Here is a 21,296-nt window from a genome sequence, read left to right as displayed (position 1 = left end):
CTTTGTAAGACCATACTGGCAAAAGAAGTACTAAGGATATGAAGGAAAATTACTTCTTGGTCCATGTTTGTTTCATTTTGTATTTGTTACAGCATGATCAATAAAAATTTTTCCCTAAAACCCATTAAAAAGCTAAACTTAAAAATTTAACTTTATACAAGTAACATTAGTGCAATCAATATTAAGACCTGTCAAAATCATACTTAAGACATTTACAGACATTTCAAGGCCTAAAAGTCAGAATAAAAATATATCTGAATCATATTTGAGCTCAGGAGATGCCAGTACAGGAGGATGGCCACTTACTGGAGGACACTGGGCCAGTTTGTCAGCTGCCACAAGCTGCACATTCAGGTGTTTGCTCTGGGACTTCCCTCTGGATTTGACAAGCCTCTGCAGAACCTGGATGGGGGGGCGGGGGGGTTGGGGTAGGAAAAGTACATGATGCTCCAGTTACACTGAGCCAAAAGTAGTCTTAGGTGCGCACGTTTAAGTCACCCGGTACCCTCCTCATCACATGATGAGTGTGAAAATCAAGTTCATAACGAGCAACGGGATACATTTTTCCCTGTGACACAACTGAGAATGTTATTGTGTGTGCAGATTTAATAATGCTAGTCATAGGTTTGTCAGCATAAATATATACACACATCAGGCAGGAATAGGGAACCTTACGTATAAATGTATGACCAGATTGATTGCTGTATTCAGGGTTGTGGCAAATAGCCTGACTTAATCCACTTAATGTATGCTACACATTATGCATGTTAAAGATGCTGTAAGTGATATTGTTTTGTTAAAATAAGCGTTAAATAGCTCCACAATCTGACAGCCATCACCAATATAGAGTATTCAGTCAGTAACATGGGTCACCCAGTCTCTCCTTGCTGCAGTTAACAGAGAATACTTTTCTGGTAGCCCGTTCCCACTTTATCCAATCAGGAAAGAGAGCTCCACAAAGACTCCTCAAGGGCAGGCAGCAGTGGGGAGGGGGGGAGGGGACTGCTAGCTGCAAGAACGGACAGGAAGTTGAAAAATGCCAGTTTCACTTACAGTACCTTTAATGTTCTAGCATCTTTATTGGTGAATGTCACCAGGGTTCTTGAGAGAAAAAATAAGTTTCAGTTGTACCTTTTTTACAGGTTTGCATATTAAAGTGTGTCTGTTATCGTAGGTCTGAGGTTTTCCTGGTCAGCTGTAGCAAAGCGAGCATTTTACATGCTAGGAGGGTGTGGTGTAAAACAAGTGTGAAAGTCACCTGACTAGGAATGTGACTGTCTTTAAACGAGTGCACTGTTTCAATCACTGTTTGAAGTCTTTGCCGATCTGTGGTAGCATCTGGGAGATTCTCTCTGTGAGATTATTCACCCTCCACACCCACACACCTGGTCTGGTCGTTGCTGTGGTCCCAGTGCAGAGGGATGAAGTGCAGCAGACCTATTCTTCCATGCAAAGGTGCCACTGTGCAGATGACTTGGTGCAGATTTAAAGCCTCTACTGACTCCAAACACTAAGTTAAAATGCCTCTACTTTAAATGTGGCTTTAAAGCACAGTATTTCATGCTGGTATGCTTGTAGGGAACATTGTGCTTGTGCAACAAGTGGATTGTAAATATCAACCTTGCATAGAGACCGTTACCTTTAACATGTCTAGGTGTTCTTGCTGTTTATCTCCAACAACTGAATGACTGTGTGGAACAGTAGCTGTGGAGAATATATTACACACTTAAAGTCTTGTTTTGTTCAGTTTTGACATTATGATTAGTCTAATTAGTCCATGTAACCCACTCAATAAAAGGGGTTTGTGTGGGCTAACAAAACACTACATAGAAACTAAAAGAAAACTAGCTGTTAGTATTTGCAGGTCAAAAACAACATTTCAGGTAAACCTGCCACTGAGCTTGTAACAGAGAGTTAAACTGATCTTTCATATGTGTCTTTCATGTTTGGCTAAGTCTTCCCAACATTTGTTACCTTTGGTGAGGAGACTTTAACATGAACGATGATGGGGGCCAGGGAGGTCTTGAGGAGCTGGGCTGGGTGGTTGATGGTGTCAGCGTCTAGCACCACCAGCTGCAGGGAGCGGGCCAACTCAAAGATCCTCTCAATCTCACTTTGCACCTCAGCTGGTGAGACAAAATGCAATTCAAATACAAATTTAGACATTTTTACAATAACTTACCTGCTGATTTAGTACTGGTATCCAGTGAAGTTCAAAGAACTTCTAGAAATTGAATTGTGCTTTGTTTCTTAGGAGTTGATAGAGTCTAACGCGTGTCAGTGTTATGCTCACAGCTCATTTCTGCTGCCCCAACTTGCATTAAAAACATCATTAAAAATCAGTGAATGCATGTTTGAACATACTGTAGTTTAGATGAGAATACTTTAGGAATTTACACAGGCCTGTCTAAACTGTCATTTATTTATCTTTTCTTGCATTTTTCTACATGTAAAAATGATGTAAAAAGCAGTTATGTTCTTACCTAAGCTGGAGCGAGTGTTGGATCTTTCAATGATGGCCCTCTTACTGGGGTTATTGAGAACAGACCTCTTGGCTAATGATATATCTGCTGTGACTCGTGTGATCGATATCCTGTAAAACGGGACAAAAAATGTTTAAACACAAAAACGGATTCACCTAGATGCATTTATCAGATCCTCATTGACGTGCAGAGAAAATTATATTATATATACACACTATATATATATATGTATACATATTATAAATATATCAACACTCAACGATGCATCCTGCCAAGAAGGCTACTAGGCTTGTGGTTGGCCAAAACTTTTCCCAACATTTGTTAAGTATTGGCTGTTTAATAAAAATGGTTTTCCCCATAACTTTCATATTCAAGCTGAATAAATACATTATAGTAGGGGTGTAAAAAATATTGATTTACAGAGGACAAATGACATCCGTCTTACCTGCCATCAAATCTGTGCTTGAGGAAGTCAAACAATGCTTTTTGCATCATGTCGGTTACCTGCATAGAAGAAGAAGAGAAGGACGTAAAAAAGTAGTTATTGTTTTGGTCTTTGTTATTTCTTTGGTTGTTCGGTTGTTTAAGCTGCAATTTATGTTTTCAGGGTGAACTCTTTTACACGATTGTATTAGAAATGTTATTCATGATTTTATAATTACATTTATGTTTAATTCTTATTTTGTGAGTTATCTGTTTAGTTGTTTGTCAATAATTAACTCTTACTGCTGCCTGTTTGGGCCAGAATGCTCTCTCTCCAGAGAGATTCAGCCATAGCCTACATGTATGAGCCTCAGTCAGACCCTGACTCAGATGGTCCGGTTTACATTCAAAAACTGTCAATACTTTTACTATGCTAGTGTAAACTCTCCCTCTATGTATCCTACCTATCACCAAACGACAGCCAAATATTTCCCTTGGGAGTTGGTGGAGACCAAAAACTGAGCTAAACAGAGAGTCTGCTGTATGTGTAAATAGTAAACTTTTTGCCCAAGTGGCAATAAAATCAATTAATGCAGCTTTAAAATCAGACTGAATAATATTGTGCTAATGTTCAGCATTGTCTGTGGCAGCATTGAATACTGAAAGCATTAAATATTAGGGATATGTTTCTGATACTGAGTTTAAGGCCACATCTTTATTCTATATTCCATCTCCCACGATTAAAAAATCCATAATGTAAACTGTCTGCTTCAGTTTATCTACACCTTCTCCAATGAGGATTAATAGCTCTTGCATTCCCCTCATCATCTATGTACATAATGACAACTATAGTACTAGTTGTTCCTTATATTTAGTGAAATCTTTGTACACACTACATTTATAAACTGTAATGGAAGCAATGAGACCGTTATGTGAAGCTACTCTTCACAGAAAAGCCGAAATCTGCCAATTACACAACATATTTTCATCTGACCTCTCAGTCTCCTCGTTAGTCTGGCTGCAATCTGGATGTTACGTGGGCGATGACACACTCACAATTAGCTGCGCCAACAGCGAGCTATTTTTTAGGGGAATCTGGGATAGAAGTATGAGACTCATCTCCTTTATGTAATCTTGTCCTTTTCGCACTGGCAAACATCACATGCAATAATCTCTGTTTTTGGGTGTCATTCAGTGACGCTACATCAGGGCTATTTATAGCATCTGAACGAAGGCCATTAATCAGTGACAAAAGTAAAAGGTTATTTTTGGTTTTCTTTCCAACCATAAGGATTGGCAGCTCACCTCATAACCCTTAAGCGAGGGTCCCACCAGCACTACAGGCCTCATGGAGGGAACCACGTCATACGGGGGGATGTGCTCCGTCTGTTAACACAAACATGTTTAATCAGCGGCAGTAGGCTCGTCACAAACAAGACAATTACAGCAGACAGCTGTAATGGACTGCTGAGTCAGTTGACCTTGAATTACAATCAGATGTGTTAAATGGTTGTTGCCATGTTGAGGCATGTAGCAAATAATAATGTAACTTGTCAAAATGTAATAAAAACAAAATTTGTGTGTATTTCATGTAAAATTAAGATTGTTACATTTTCCTGACAATGTAGCACATTAATGTACCGTTTAACTGTTATACAATAGGTCTTTAATCAATATATTATTATTATATTTTCAACACATTTAAAGGAAAATGTTATTTCATTTTGACCAACTAATAAATGCTTTATCATTTGCTACATGGATGGATGGACATGATGGCTACACTGACGCTGTAAAATAGTCACAAAACTACAGTCTAACCAATTAACACAAACCAGACCAAGTATCACAATAAGAAGTTGCACCACGACACTGTACCATGCCAAAGTGGTCATAATACTGATAACGGTATGCAGTTATGTAAACCAATTCATTTAAAGATGCAGGCCTGACAAACAAAATAAAAAATGTATGATTTCATTTTTACAGTATTACTAACGTAATACATAAATCTATTTCTTTGTTATTAACATTTAAACATGGTTATCTGTCAGCTCCAAAACATATTGGACACTAGCTATGGATTTGGTTCTCATAAATACCTGAAAACCTAATTGTGAACTGTAAACATTACTGGATATGTTGCTCTATTTATATATATATTTATATATATATATAGTTACATCTTAAGTTAGCTAGCTAATGTTAGCAAAATGCTACCTAACTAACTAGCTAATCTAAATCAATAGTTAGCTAGCTAGTTACATATGAAAGCTAATGTTAGCAAAATACTAGTTAACTAACGTTAGCTATCTTATCTACTTTGTTAGTCAGCTAATGTTTTGCTAACATTAGCAAACATAAGATGTGACTATAGTCACATAAAAGTGAGTGCTGGCTACCAAGTTCTTTATGCTAAGCTAAGAAGCAGCTGACTGTACATACTTACTGTACAGACATGAGAGTGGTATTGATCTTCTCCAATTCTCAGCACGAAAATGTCCCCACATTTCCAACAACTTCTTCTTTAATATTGCATTTTCGTCTGGTATCCCCTACACCATAAACCACTGAAAACACCATCTAATTTGATAATTACAAAAAATAAGTTGTATAAAACCTGCTGAAAACTGCTTTTCCCAAAACTTTATCAAAAGTACTAAGATCAAGAGTATGTGTAAAGGAAGTTGCAGTTGGCTCTTCAATACTTTGGCATCAGAGAAATGGTGATGATTTGGCACTGTATACTTCAGTAGGGCTGAAGTATTATGTGCCCTAGGATGTGATATGAGGTTGTAACTTCCTGCCAGTGCTACTAGTTCCTGTCATTTTATGATGGCAGCAACAAGAGTCTAGTGGATGGTAATGAGTGGGTTTTACCGTCACCGACTTACCACTTTCTGTTTCTGCTTTCCTGTAGGAGGGGAGAGAAGACAGTGACAGTGTCGTCAGTAGCTGCTGCTGGGGGAGTCGTCGCCATAGTATATTAGAAACATTCAAACATGCTTCACATAAGCAACTTTCCATCACAAATCTTAACAAATGAAACCTATCAATGATAACTGGCATTATGAACATAAAAAAATATTTCTATTGTCCTAAGGTTATATTCACAAAGTCACATGAGTGCAGTTCAGGGGGGTTCATAGTCTTGTCGTTGGGTTCACACTGTGGTAAGCCCCAGTCTCAGAGCGCCTGCAGTCCTCAACTGGAGGAAGAGGAGGATCATGGGAAAACAACTCTACGAAGTGAACTTATGCTCTATGCAGAGACATGGGAAGGCTTTAGATTTTATTCTCTCTATGTTGTTGCGGTTCAGGAAGCTCGGCTCTAAGCTGGCAGCTGGCTATTAACAGCCCTCTCCCCCTGTCCGATGCTCTCACCTGCCGAGGATATGAGAGGTCGGATAGAGGCAGATACCTCATCCTCTACACTGGAAGAAGAGTTCCCTCCAGACTTACTGGAAAAGACAAGAGGGGATAAAGAAAGACAGAAACACACCATGGTATTAATGTGGAAAATGACAGAAAAAAACTAAAAAATGTAACTGAAAGGAAAGTTGCAAAATGCAGCAGAAAAATATTGATCAACAGTAATTTGGTGTTGCAATTTTGTGTTTGTGTTGTGTTACATCGCAAAAAAGCAGAGGAAAACATGGTGCTTTCAAGTCATGCCAGATTGTCAGTAAATATGAGCTATATGCTGCAAAATGTTCACTTCTAATTGATTGTAATTACTAGTTTTTGGGTGATTACATCTTCCACTTGGCATCACAAATTGTAAGGTTGTCAACACAGGAAGGACAGGCAGCAAATCCACTGATGTCAGCAGTCCATGGCCATAAAAGTAAAGATGTTCAGTTATATCCACAGTAATACTGACAACATGTGAAGGCCTCCAGTTTGCAATTATAAAGTCCTTCTATCCCATCACCATCTAAATCACATTTTTTAAGCCCATTGGTGAACAAAAACTAGAAACCAGGTCACATTACCAACGTTTTTCTTTCATTTCAGGTGTCAGGTTTTTAAAGACTGATAATGGGTATCCTGCATGGTCCACGTGTATTTATGACTGACACCTGGGCGGACTTTACACAGGATGAGAAAATGCAGTGAAAAGGCCAAATGTGAGGCTCAGTTCCATACAGAAGTTGGAAGTCTGAAATTTACAGCTGATCAGTTACAGAAAACCATAAGTTAATTAGTAAAATAAGAAGACCAGAAGCTAAAAATTAAAATCATTTGGATGACGTTAAATTTGCTTCCCGTGTAGCAAGTGACAACTGAGGACAACAGCTGAGCTCTCAAGAACAAAAAATACCAAACAGTATCAACTTAAAAAAAATGAAAAATTAAGAGAAAATAATAACAATAATACTTTTTTAACATGACAAGTGCAGAATATGGTAAAAACACATATGTTTACACAACAATGTGGATAATCAGGCTATAAAAAAGAAAAGAATTTTAAAAAGAGTAAAAGGTAAAGTATCTTGTTGGTTTCCCCCCTCCCTTTTGCATTTACTCTTTTCCATTTGTCATTTACCATTTTACTTTTTCAGCTGCAAATTCATTGTTTTATTTTCAGACTTTTCCAACATCTCTGGAAGGCAGCATATCTCACACAAGGCTACTATTTTTAGGTTACAGTGAAAATGCAGTCCTGGTACTGGGGTTCAAATGTCTCTCCTTGTCTGTGAGGCTTGGTGACAAAAAGCCACAGAAGCCAAGCTAGTAAGTGAAGCGCTAAAGCACTCCAGTCTGGTAAGATTAGTATTAAACTCAACGTTAAGGCTTGAGGAAGTGCATGTGAGTTACTGTACAAATTCTGGCTGACAGAACCTTCAAGACACATTACACACAGAGGGAAACTAGGAGGTTGATAGGACCGCTAATTACAGCTATTGAAACTGTTTCACTGGTACAGTCGGCATGAGTAGAAGTGATGGAGTAAACAGTCATGAGTCATGAGCAGACCTGGGTCAAAATGGAATTGACATCTGAGAGGTTAGTAGCCTTTTACTAAGGAGTTGCTGGACAGAATCTATGCTACTGTATCTGATTAAATCCTTTTATTGTTTAAATCAGTCTAACCCAGGTCTGCTCAGGAGTTGTATGGACAGACATCAGCTGTGTCTTTGACAGCACAATAGAACCTCCATAGTGTTTGTTCTGCAATAGAATGTGTAAAAATGAAATGCTGACAAATGAATGAATTGACCTTCCCCTTTTTGGTCTGTGCTCCAATAACAATCTCTTCTCCTGTAGTTAGTTATGTTATGTGCTAGGCTCGTCTATGTTGAAAAGACAACTATATTTAAAAGACTGTTCAAAAATAAAAGCGACATATAAATGTAGTCACATCTTAATGTTAGTAAAATGCTTGCTAACTAACAACTGATCTAAATTAGTGATTTTCCTGGCCATCAAATGTAACTAGCTAGCTTACAATTAGTGTAGATTAGCTAGCTAGTTATTTACTATTTTGCTAACACTAGCTAGTTGTGGCTCATCCTTTCCAATTAATCGGACAGTTATTTTCTCGGTTAACCGATCAACTGAAAAAAGCGAAAAAAATTTATATCAGAATATCAACATTTCCAATAACGAAAAACCCCATCACTTCTGTGTAACTGTAGAATGTAAACACCACTTTAGGTAGTTAAAATCCCCCAAACCTTCAGAAAACAATACTGAGGACCTCTGTTTGACCAATAATCAAATGAAAATAAGAATCGTTGTGTTTTTGTTACCTTAGAATGAGCTGTTTTATCTACAGAGACTGCGGGTCACCTTCAGTGGCGGCCGCCATGTTGAACCACCATCTTTCTACAGTAGCCCAGAATGGACAAACCAAACACTGTATCTAGATAGGGGATCATCATGCAGAGGATGAAACAAGTGAGTTGCAATTTGCAACTACACCACTAGATGCCACTACATCCTACAGACTGGACCTTTAATGTAGTGAGATAAAGGTGGCATTCAGTGGTGGTTTGAACATAAAGCTTCAGTATGGAGGTTAAAATGAAGGCTATGAAAAGACTGGTTAAATGATACTTTTGACCAACTGTGGACGGCCATAGAGGGTAAAGTTCAGCCAGTGAGCCTGTTGTTAGCTTGTTACTCCAAGCAAGCAAAGTAAAAATGTGTCTTCCATAGAAAAGAAAATCTATCTTTGCCAGGGTCATTATTTCATTCCTTTCAGGGATTTGAACTTTGATTGAATTAATTCCTTTTTAAGTCCTTACATAGCTTAAGTGCCTTTTATAGTTTGTTGTACAGTTGTCAGTATACCACATTCCCAATTATTTTAAAGAATAATGTACAACAATGACCTACGATTCCCTCTAACAAATTTTTTTGTGTTTACACTAACTATTGTGTAACCTTATGATGTTTAGTTTATGAGACAGACAAGAAGTGAGATGAGTGTGATTTTCTGTTACTTACCCTTGGACTCGTCCTCTCTTTTGCTCCTGCTGGAGCCGGATGTTCTCGAGCTTCAGAGGGCTGGGGATGAAGCCGATCTCACAGCCCTCTTTCACTAACCGACCGATCCACCAGTCATTGTTGAACTTCTGAGGATGGACAACATAAAAAAGAAGCGACAAACATGCAGGGAGAATCTCTGAATCAGTAAGTTCATGTTTCATAGATTCACAGAGCAGTTCGATATAGTGGATGTCACGTTTAATCAAAAGTACACATGTACCTCTTTTATGTGAAGGAAATCCTTGGCGTCAAAGGAGATGGCTGTGGCTGGTACTGGAACATCCTCATCCAGTGCGCCACAATAGCTGACATTGGTCCTTACAGCAAATGCCACAGGTTTAGTCTGGAAGATGGAAACACAAACCCAGTGAGAAACAGAGAATCCAAACATTATTCTATTTTAAAGTGGCCAGTTCTCATTCATTTTCCAGACTCCAAGGAAGCAGGAAAACTTTAGAAGTGAACAGAATTTGCATATTCATAGATTCTGGAATTTATAATGAGGTAGTAGTAGATTGTTAAGGGACTTTTGAAGGATTTTAATATGAAAATTGATTTTATTTTGGCAAGAAAAACAAACATATCAGACACATATCATTGTTCCAAACAGGGTTTTTTTTTATGACTTAATCCATGTCTGGAGGGGCTCTTTAATCTGCAAAAACATTAACATGCCAACAGTAATACTAGTCAGTGTATGTGTATATAAACATGGCTGCAGATGAATTTGGCTAAGTAGTGTCACAGGTTGGCTACCTTGGCTCTTTCCAGTTGAATGGTGGCCTGCTGCTCCCTCTCCTGGCGGCTCTGTCCCGGTCCTTGGCTCTGGCTTGGGCTCTGGCTCTGGACCTGGGCCTGCACCTCCCGCTCCTCCTCCAGAGAGACATCTGAGTCTGATGGTCTGCTAGTATATGAATCAGCTGAGCCCTGCAAACAGAAATCACAGTCAGTTACTGGAACTGTACAGCTAGGATACAAACTCACATTGTTCAGGCTGTGGTCTTTTCCAGCAACATTCTGCCATCTGCAATATAGACTATGGATCTTGTGGGGGGTACTGGGAGAATTTGGTCACCACCAGTCTGAAACAATGGGAAAATATCTTGAGACAAAGACCAGACTCAAGTACTACAGCCCTGCTAAAGGCAGTTAAAAATAGTCTAGACTTTCCTGTCAGCCAGATTCACCCTGCCCAGTCAGTACAGTAGGCAAAGCTGCATTTGAGCTACAGGAAATGGTCTGTAATGGTCTCAGTACTGTAACTGTGTGATGAGGGCATGGCTAACACAGATGAACAATAGCACTCTGCTCCTAATAGGGTTTATTCCCTGAAAACCCATTTAAGATAGCAGTCAGGAATAATGAGAAAAACAATTCTCAAAACCTCTCCACACAGTGAGACACTGTTCCAACATCAAGGACTTTAAAGTCAAAAAAAGTATGGACAGATGCACCCGAATGACCTACAATTACTCTCTGAAAAGACAAAAAAGAGTGTATAGGCTCTTAAAGATGTGCTGTAGCTTCATCCCATTGACAGCCAAAAGATCAAAACTGCAAATCACAATGAGGTCCACTTAAGAAAAAACTTCTTTATTGGACCAGGTTTTGGTGTTCAGATCAACTTGCATTGGGAGTGCCAAGTCCAGAGTGGTGGCTTGGCACTCTGAATACAGAACAGGTGAAATGATGTAGAAAAGAGCAGACTGCCAGGAGAATCTCAAACAAAGTAGAATTTCCGTTCCTGTGCTGTCAGCACTTTGTATGACCACACACAGCCCATCTCATACTTCCAGACAATTCTGGATAGCAGCAAGTTTGTATGAATTCGGATATTTCTGCATCTTTCGGGCCAGGGGATACATTTTTCTTTGATGTGTCTCATGCAATCGTTCCATATGGTCATGAAACGTGGCACTGACACACACCCTGCAGACTATCCACACCTTGCACACATTTTCCACACGTTACCTCATACATAATCAGAGACTAAAATATGTGGCAATATCAATGTTCTGGTTAGTCATGATAATATGGAAGACCATTTCCGCCATGAAAAGGAAAAAAAACAAATGATGAAAAAACGTACTTACTTACCTCATAGTAAGTGAACATGATAAGAAAAAATTATAAGACAGTAAGTCACAATTATCAGATAGTTAAAGTTAAAGTTATGGTATACTTTGTCAAAATTATAAGTTAGCAAGTCAAACTTAGGAGACAGTAAGTCAAGTTTGTATGTAATAAGTCAAACTTAAGAGATAGTAAGTAATAATTATGATATACAATGTCCAAATTATGATAGTAAAGAAAAATTATGATACGGAGTGAAACCTTTTACTTAGAGCCGACCGATATGTGATTTTTTGACAGCAATACCAGCTTTAGAGGAGAAAAAATCCAATTACTGACCAATTTTGAGCTGCAATTAAAATTGACCATAAACTTCTATGTGGATTTTGCAACAATTTTCATTTTTTTCATGTTAAGACTTGTATGTACTTGTATGTACTTGATGTAACGATACACTCAACTCACAATTCGATACAATTCACAATACTCTCCAAATCAGGCCTACTTCGTATCTCACTATCTAACTTAGTCAAAATGTTTACTCATTTTTTTATTTTCATTGTGCCTACATTTTCATGTTTTTTTTCTTTTCTTTTCTTGGCAGAAATGGGCTTCCATACGGTAATCCACAGACCTTGCTGTTGACTTTTCATTGGGAACTTTTTACAATGAAGTACAATCACCATAATTGTCAATCAAAACTGCAGACAAAACAAAGAAAAACTGTTAATTCTCATTCACAAACTCCGATCACTTCTTTTGTGTTTTACTTTAGCTGGTACAGGTGTTGTTAGTGACAGTACAAACAAAAAAAATATACAACCTTGGATTTTGGATGCATGCGGCGAACCACAGACTTTTTATTTTTTGAGAATGTGCAGTATTTCACCAACAATGTAAGTATGCCATGATTGGCTGAACTGACTGAAGCCAGGAAGTAGAATTTTTGGATTTGACCATATCTTTGAAGGCTGACTGATTTTGTTAGTTAGGCCATAGTTTTCAAATGTGCCCTCTGCCCTTTAAGCTAAGTCACACCAAAAAAACATGGAGACAAGTGAAAATGATTTCCACTCTCTTTCAAGAGCAGTATGAATCATTAGCAGTAACATTTAACACCGAAAAAACAACAACAAAGAAATAAGCTTTTATGCACAATGAAATGGATATCAACTGTATAGAAACCCAGTAGTTTAGCTACTTTCAAGCTACTAACTAACAAACCAAAAAGAGCACAAACAAGTCAGTGATGTCTAGCATGATCAGCATTACAGCTGCAGGAATAGCATAAGGACTCATCTGTGTTTTGATACTGGACAAATACTGTAAAATAACTGGTACTTTTATCATTCAATTACACATCTCTGCATTGAGGTCACAGAGGCGCATACAGTGGATATTTAAATGGCAGTATTTCCTTGCTGTCCATTTTCTTGCACACTGTCAGGGATTTTTATCACTTTAGTGCCTTGAGACATGCTTGTCTTGCAGTAGTCCATTCTGCCACACAGTGAGAATTCCAGTAATGCAAAATTTTTTGCTGGGACATGCCTGGACGAAGTGCTTCCTTCTGCTGTGTTAATGTAAACAATCAGCCACTAATGATGATTCAATTAAGGAAGGCCATTAGTCTCAAGAAGATCGATCAAGCTAGTCATCACAGCTAAGCACTTTTTGGTTTTTACAAGCTAGCAGTAGCAAGGCCTGACTTCAGCACACTGCTCGTCTGGATCGTGTGCATCCAGTCACAAAGTGGCACATTTGGGGAATTTAAACGGTTTCCTAATTTTAGGAAATATTAAAGTCCCCTTGAGTCAAATATCTGTTTTTCTTCTTGTTCCTACAGCCGGATGTTTGATCTTCACTGTGCAGAATGATGTCTGTGAAGAGTTTCACACCAGAAGGATGTTTTCACATTCATCTGCTGAAAGTGGAAAGTTTATCTGTGCTCATTGAAAATCAGATTTCTTAGGGGCGGGGCCTACGAACATACTTTGTGACATCACAAATAATTTGGAAGTCAACCCTGGTCCATTATGCAATTTATACAGTGTGATGTAGAAACTTAAAGCCACCAGTGCACATACACTGAGAATGGACTTAACAGTGAAGTAGGAGACGTCTTGAAAAAATGAACAAAATTTGCATATTCATAGATTCTGGAATTTTTAATAAGGTAGAAGCCTTTTTAATTTCAATGTGGAAATAATACTTTTTTATACTGGGGGTACGCAAGCTGCCTCTAGTCTAATCTCTAAGAAAAATATGTATTTTTTAAATAAAAAGATATATGTTAAAACATATAATGCTAATAATCAAAATACTACAATATTAGATCACTGTTATCTAATCTAAAATAAGTTTTGGAGGTTTTTCAATCAGCCAGCTACATAGTCACATTCATGATTTGTTAAGAGATAAAATGTAATGGCAAGACAGTAAGTGGAGGTAAAAAAACACTGCAGCCGTGGCTCCAAACAGAAACTATTAGGAAGAGAAGTGTGGACGGGGAGCACCCCCTTTCCACCAAATTAGCTATTGTCGGCCTAGGTTACTGTATTTTAACGTCAATCATAATGGTAATATTGTCTGAGGTGGTACACAGTGTAAAACGTTTGAGAAACACTGTTTTAATCCATGTCTGGAGGGGATATGTAACCTTACTGGGTTACCATTTCCAAGAATGAACAGATTACAGAGTAACAGATACAGCACTCTCACAGGAATTTTTTTTCCTGTAGACTGTTCATATCATCTTCGGCCATTTTCATTAAAGGGGCAGAGATGAACCCCTGGTGATGTCATAGTGATGTCATCAGGGTTATCTAAGCCTGAGCAAGTTAACAGAGAGCCTGCGTTACAAACTGGCAATGTGGAGTTTGAAAGATTTACCAGGCAGGGTGGGTCTGATGGAAAATGATAGTGAGTCGCATTATGGGAATTATAGGATCCAGTATTTTATGAGTTCAACCTTTACTAAGCACTAAACGTGAGGACATGTCAGCCTCTGCTGCTTTGACTGCGACAATCCTTCTTTAAACATGTCTCTTGAGGGTCCATAACCTTTATGGAAATGCAATACTGAATCGCTGGAGAACTACTTTTAGTCATATATATGATTGTGATATTACATACACATACAAAGATAAAAAAGTTTGCAATTACCTTATAATATTTAATGTATTTTTCTCAAGACCATTTCACCTCCATTTCTAAAACATCCAATCCAACAGTAAAAAGTCACTCTGAACATCATTTCATGTATCTGAGTGGAAGCTTTGAGGTTGCACTGTAGCATCCGAGCCATTATCCAATGGAGTAGCTTCAGCATGTGACTCATCAACATCAGAATCCACTTAATGACATCACAATGCATGTTTCTGTGAGCCTCGACACGCAGTCGCAGGCTCAGCTAAGAAATACTCGCCTATATTTTTTTTAAATGTAAAAATGTGACATGAGAATTCATCATCTGAGTGTGGCCATGTAAGGGGCCTTAGGGGAGAAACTGGTCATTTACATCTTTCCATCTTCCTCTTTGAATCACGGCTCGGTCCATCTCTGAGAGGTACAGAGTGTGATGAACACTAAATGGCTCCTCCTGGCTCTGGTGGTTTCCTGACATCCATTCTTACAGGTTTATAAGGAACACATACAGAACCACACATAACACGCACATACAGATATAGGCAAACATATACAGAACTGTGTGAATGTCACACGTCAGAAGCCATCTGCCTAATGTGCACTCCCACCACACACACACACACACACACACACACACTAACACCCACCCACCCAACCCCCTTCCAGCCAAGCATAGCCCACGATCACGCTACACTGTACCGTTGGCTAACCCATCAAAGGCCTCTTATGTGTGTGTGAGTGTGTGTGTGTGTGTGTGTGTGTGTGTGTGTGTGTGTGTGTGTGTGTGTATATGTGCACAGCTGAGCTACTTCCATCAATAAACACACAGCAAGAGAGCGCAAAAGAAGATTCACACACGCATCCAAACACTCACCGCCTCCGAGTCTTCAAATCCATGCAGGTACAAATTGTCATACATGGAGGTTTGATATTCCAACGAGCGCCTCTAGAAGAATGAGGGGGAAAAAATGAGAGTGGAGGCGGAGGAGGAAGGAGGGGGCACCACAGAGAAAAAAAAAGGATGGATGGGGGGATGACGACAATTGCTTCTCTCCACAGCAGAGAAGAATAATTTTTTTTTTAAAAATCTCCCCTCCCGTTGGATCACGCCTGGTCCTCCGGAGGCCCGTCGCTTGATAGATGCAGCTTCTCCCTGATCCCACAGTGCTGCTGGCTGGCTCACATTATAGGATGGAGAGGCTCTCCCTGGAGGTAGCCCAATCCTGGCATTTCATTTCATCAGGCTTCCACGCACACACACACGCACACACACCCACACAGACGCACACATATACATATACACAACAAGCAGCAGAGGCGGCAGCAGCAGCAGCAGCAGCAGCAGCAGAGCAGTGGATCCTTCCTCAATATCCAAGCCTGATGACAGAGCCAATGTGCAAGGAGCTGATTGGCTGGCTGGCTGTCCACTCAGCTTGGATGAGCGCTCTCCTTGATTTTTTTTTTTTTTTTTCTAGTGCGGGGAAGTAGCGGGGATCGGGGGGAGGGGGATGGAGGAGTAAAGGGGGGAGCAGCATCCTCCATTTCCTTGTTACCTCTCATTCTCACTCTGCTTATTAATTCTTCAGAAAAATACATTCAGTCTGATTCTGATAATACAAGGAGGTCTAATGAATTCAAACATTGGATACATGTATTTAAAAATGGCAGTGTATTTCCACTTAATAGTCAAAATTAACTCCAGTGCACCCCACCTAAATGTTTTATTTTGTTTCATATTTCATTTTATATTATATTACATTTATTTAGCTATAACCATTCAAACAATAATCATTTATTTAATTAAAGGTGCAGCTTGTAACATTTAGGAGGATCTATTGGCAGAAATGGAATATAATATTTATAGGTATGTTTTCAGTATATTAGTATAATCATGCCATGTTTCTACAGTAGCCCAGAACAGTCAAACCAAACATTGACTCTAGATAGGGATTTGTGTTTTCACAACCAGTGTTATTTCTCCTACACACTTAGAAGGTGAGCGGTATTCAGTTGGTTGCAATGATAAACCAAATAATTAGAGCTGCAACGATTAATCAATTAACAGATTAGTTGCCAACTATTTTGATTGATGAATCGGTTTGATTCATTTTTTAAGAAAAAAGTCAAAATTCAATTCTCAAATCTGAATATTTTCTTGTTTCTTTAGTGCTCTATGACAGTAAACAGAATATCTTTGGGTTGTGGACAGTGATCAACATGTTTGACCAATTTTTTCTGACATTTTCTGGTCCAAACAACTTATCCATTAATCGAGAAAATAATCAACAGATTATTTAATAATGAAAATAACCCCTACAAATAAGTGCAAACATCAAGCAAATCTACAACACCATCAAACAGGCAGCCACAGAAACCACTTACAGTATACTTGCTCTAGACCATCCTAAAAACCACTAATAACCATTAGTACCCCATAAAACTGTTAAAAGGACTAAAACTTAATGGAACCCTTCTGTGGACAAATACCTAGTAAAACCTGTTGGAAATGACCATTAAAACCAGTTAAAAAATCTATCTACTATATTAAGTTACAAATAAAGTTATATTACACAGCACATAAATATTGCACACTCCATCTATACGTTACACTTAAAGCAGAGAGCTTAACAAAGTGACGCCTCCCTTCCTTCCCCTCGCCACTGGTATCTAGCACTGTACGTCACATCAGTGGCCACTTACGCTCTGTAGGGGGGGTTAAGTCTGCGTCTAAGCTGAGGAATTGAAATATAACTATATATAACAATAATATAATATAATATAATAATATAACACTAAGAATTGTAAAAGGAGGTAGGGTTGAAATATTGCAGATTGTGTAAAGTGTAAAATCTCATTTGTTTACTGATACCTGTGCTGACACTTATCTTATCATATCTTCCATAATTTATTATGAAAAGGAAATAATAAAAAGCCACAGCTGAACACTTTATTCGAATCCAACACATGAAAATGCTCTGTGATCTTTCCAGTGAGGAGCTGACATAAGAATGGTGTTTTAAGGGTTATCTAAACTGCATCTTTTACAAATGAATACAGAGAGATAACCTGGCAATGCATGCACATTTGAATGGCCCTGTAATTCAACATATTCTGTATGCTTTGGGCCTGTTTTGTATTAGACAAACATGCTTTGTGTACGACAAATCTGTAAAACCTGCTCAGTCTCCTCTTTAACTGGTACATTGCTACCGTCTACTGGCAGTGAATCACTGCCCTCTGCAGTCGACAGTGATGTGCATCAAGTCAGTGCGGTGGTTGTGTCATGCACATGTGTTCTCATACATGTCATGGTGGACGATGTGACACAAACATCTCTGAAAAATTATCATCTAAACATTGCTGCATAGTGGTCACGAACTCTACAGGGTGCATTTAACCATAAACAATGTGCACAGAAGGTTAACTATAAGAAAGAGTCTAATTTACTATGGAAACATGGCCTGACCATCCTACTCTTATGACTATATTTATAAGCAGGTCATACACTCTCCTCAAACTGTGGAAACACTTTCAGGTCTCCCAGCATTACTGTGATGGTGAAGAAGAGTCATGAATGATGTTTTTCTTGAGGATTTAGAAGAACCGTGTTACCATTTCAGAAGAAAACCGTGGGATGCAAAATGCAATATTCCATGTGCAATATGTAGTTACCCTGAAAGTGAACCTTTGAATGTAACAAATCCTCTGTCTAAGGTTATTTATACAATATTCACTTGCCACTAGGTGATGCACTAGAGCACCGGCATCACAGACCAAAAGAAAATGTGCACTACGGCCCACCAGACTCCATTGACAAAACCAGTCATTTTACCCCACAGATATTCATGAAACACACTACAAACTGGACAGAAAGAAAATGAAACTCACCGTCTTTGTTAGACTTTCCAACAATCACCAACTCTGGTTTGGTCAAAGGAAAATCCTTGATTCACTGAGTTAGATGAGAAAATAGCCACAAAACGAGCTACAATGGCTGCAGTATAATGTTAGCTAATCCTTGGGGACAAATTTGACTGTCAAAGAACGTTTACTAACTTCTTGCCACTGACAGGCTCAGATTGGTATTCTACGTGTCTGAAAACACTATGGAAAGGATCCCTACAGAGATAGACCTTTTTTTTTTTAACACTCACTTTAATCACTCACCGCCACACGCCATAGACAAAAGTAGACATTTCTTAGTTAGACTTTTAACTCTTCTGACAAACATCAACTCTGGTTTGGTTGAAATGAATCCTTAATCCACAGAGGTAGGTGAGAAATACAGCAGTTTCAGTCGCTCTACTCAGATGTAGATGGAGAGACATACTTTTACACTAACATGACCAGATGGCCAGACAGGTTTTGTAAACAAACCACAGAGGCTGCGATAGCAACACAGGCAGAGGGACAGTGACATCATTCTCTGCTCAGGACACCACGACTCCACTATATCTTTATATAGCTAATAGTTGTTTGCTGCTATATTAATGTTTTAAATCTCATATATAACCTTTGATAAATAGTTTAAAATGTCCATGACAATCCAAACTGTTTACAACCAGTGACAGACACTGATTTCTATCTTACATCCTATTCCTTTGTTTGTATATCAGTACCTGTCTGAGGATGAAACTGGTGGAGGTGGTGCTGCCATCAGAACGCTTGAGGCGGCTCCTCCTGGAATAAGTCCCTCGATTCACCTGCGTACATTTAAAAAAAAAAAGGTCTCAACCAGCAGAAATACTTTTTATCTACAATACGTCTCTGAAGTTTTCTTCTTGGGCGTCTGTTGTTATGTGAGTGAAGCGTTCAATAAAGCCACATCCGGCTAATACACGATGCAAGGTGACATTCATGCACATCCACTTTAGACATTTGGCTGATGCTCTGATGTCAACAGTAGAATAAGGTCAACTTCACAAGCAGCTAACCACATTTTAATATGAATGCAACAACACCCAGAAGACGTGTGACACGACCGAATGTGGCTTATACTGCATTATGTGTTTGTCTTGCCTACTTACTTTTCTCCTTACCTTCTTACTTTTTCTTTCTTTCTTTCTATTCCTCTTCCAAAAACTCCAAATATACCAGCAGAGTTCGTCTCCAGGGAGCTAAATTAATTATCTGCCAGTGATTTGCCCCATTTCTGTTCAAGTCTCCAGAGTTAATGACAATGTCACCGTTAAAAAGTCAGAGCCTACTTCCCTGAATTTATAAAACAGGGCCATTAATCTGGGTCACCATCTCTCTTCTGTCTCTCAATTCAAGCCACCAGTCGAAAGCCAAGTTAGCGAAGTCTATGAATACCCGGCTATTAATATCAGCATGTAGCCTCTAATGATAAATTAAGCTGAAAAATTAGTTATCAGTTAATAAAAAGATACATTCCCTTCTCTTTGCAGACAGAACCTCTGCTACTTGCATGAGGCACTCAACACATTACACACCTGAAACAACATTAAAGTCCTTAAAGAAAATATTTCAAGATCTGGTATATTTGGTATAAAGTGTAACAGTGTTTTGTTTCAATAACATTTTTATTACTGATATTGGCCACCATGGTGCTATGATATGATAAAGAGAATGACAAAATCTTGAAGGATTAATGGGAAGGTTACAGTGTAACTTTTAAAACAAGTGGAATCAGATGTTGTATTTCAAGAAAGTGAGTTTTTATTGTGAATATTTGATGTAGTATATTGGGTCAGCTCAGAAGGAATTGGGAGAAACAAACATCTGTGCACACGTTAGTCCTCAAGAACATGGCTGACTCAGTCTTCTGAGTTATTTATTCAATCAATAACCTGATAACCCTTTAAATACTAATCATAATGGCGTTGGTTATTCCAAAAAAAGAAAACCTTAACAATAAAATTCAGAAAATATAAAGAGACTTTCTGCATGTCAAGAAGGTCAAAACAATGGAAATGTATCAATGAGGCAAATAAATGTCTAATAAAGCATATTTTACGTCGTTTTTAATCTTTATATTGTATTTAATTTATGTCCATGACCATACAGCATACAGCTGGGTATTTAGCAACAGACGTTATTACTATTAATCACTGTTTTCATGAGAATGGGTCTATGAACAAACTGCAATCCGTGCTAACAGTCATATATCAGCCTAAGTTGTCACAGTCTCAATTATGGCGTATTTTCTGGCAGGAAACTTTTCAGTAAAAGACTTACAAAGGTTTCTACCGGAGACTTTCACTTGCTATAAAGTGTGTCAACCAGCCCCCGTCTCCACTGTATTTTAATGTAACCTGGAACCTGTGCCAAATTCACAGCTAAACTCAAGCTTTTAAAGTGTTTTCTTTCTTCGTCCATAAAGGACCAGTGGGTTTCTTGTATGTGTCTGCTGCCTGCAGTCTGCTAAGCAAAGTAAAAACCGTCGTGTTTTCTGAAGTAGCTATTAGCTTAAAATGAACCGACCTGAAAGATAGGCGCTTGGATGCCCTCGCCAATCTTGTTCCGTATGTAGATGTGTCGGGACATTTCGGCCAGGACATCGGTCCAGAGGGCTGGCTGCTCCGGTCCAGCCCAGCGGAGGGGTGGCGGGTTCCGGGATGCGTGCTCCAGCTTCACGCCACACAGAAGAACATGAGCGCTCGCGAGCCGCCGCTATCTGTCCACCTCGAGACAGGTGTTCGCTTGTTCCTGC

The 21,296-nt window shown here is 38.8% G+C and overlaps 2 protein-coding genes across 3 annotated transcripts in view; both read right to left on the bottom strand.

Annotated features, from left to right (window-relative positions):
• The window catches only part of cacnb4b (calcium channel, voltage-dependent, beta 4b subunit), a 28,169-nt gene extending 6,882 nt beyond the window's left edge, over positions 1–21,287 (bottom strand). The window contains exons 1-12 of one of the 2 annotated variants that reach the window (XM_051427335.1): positions 21,068–21,287; positions 19,243–19,326; positions 10,160–10,330; positions 9,624–9,746; positions 9,362–9,489; positions 6,290–6,366; positions 5,801–5,820; positions 4,212–4,292; positions 2,929–2,987; positions 2,484–2,593; positions 1,975–2,126; positions 307–402 (exon numbers count right to left, since the gene is read on the bottom strand). In XM_051427335.1, the coding sequence (XP_051283295.1) occupies positions 307–402; positions 1,975–2,126; positions 2,484–2,593; positions 2,929–2,987; positions 4,212–4,292; positions 5,801–5,820; positions 6,290–6,366; positions 9,362–9,489; positions 9,624–9,746; positions 10,160–10,330; positions 19,243–19,326; positions 21,068–21,130 (1,164 nt within the window). In that variant the 5' untranslated portion in view covers positions 21,131–21,287. Of the gene's footprint in view, positions 1–306; positions 403–1,974; positions 2,127–2,483; positions 2,594–2,928; positions 2,988–4,211; positions 4,293–5,800; positions 5,821–6,289; positions 6,367–9,361; positions 9,490–9,623; positions 9,747–10,159; positions 10,331–15,497; positions 15,998–19,242; positions 19,327–21,067 lie in introns of those variants that run through there. The other variant, XM_051427336.1, reaches the window with a different exon arrangement.
• LOC127378482 (ETS translocation variant 5) overlaps positions 1–21,296 on the bottom strand; it is a 79,443-nt gene that overhangs the window by 21,738 nt on the left and 36,409 nt on the right. The window lies entirely within an intron of this gene.

Source organism: Dicentrarchus labrax, unplaced genomic scaffold (genome assembly GCF_905237075.1).
Source record: "Dicentrarchus labrax unplaced genomic scaffold, dlabrax2021, whole genome shotgun sequence".
Classification (NCBI taxonomy): Eukaryota; Metazoa; Chordata; class Actinopteri; family Moronidae; genus Dicentrarchus; species Dicentrarchus labrax.
The sequence above is the reverse complement of the archived record's forward strand: the minus strand, read 5'-3'. Positions and strand labels throughout refer to the sequence as shown.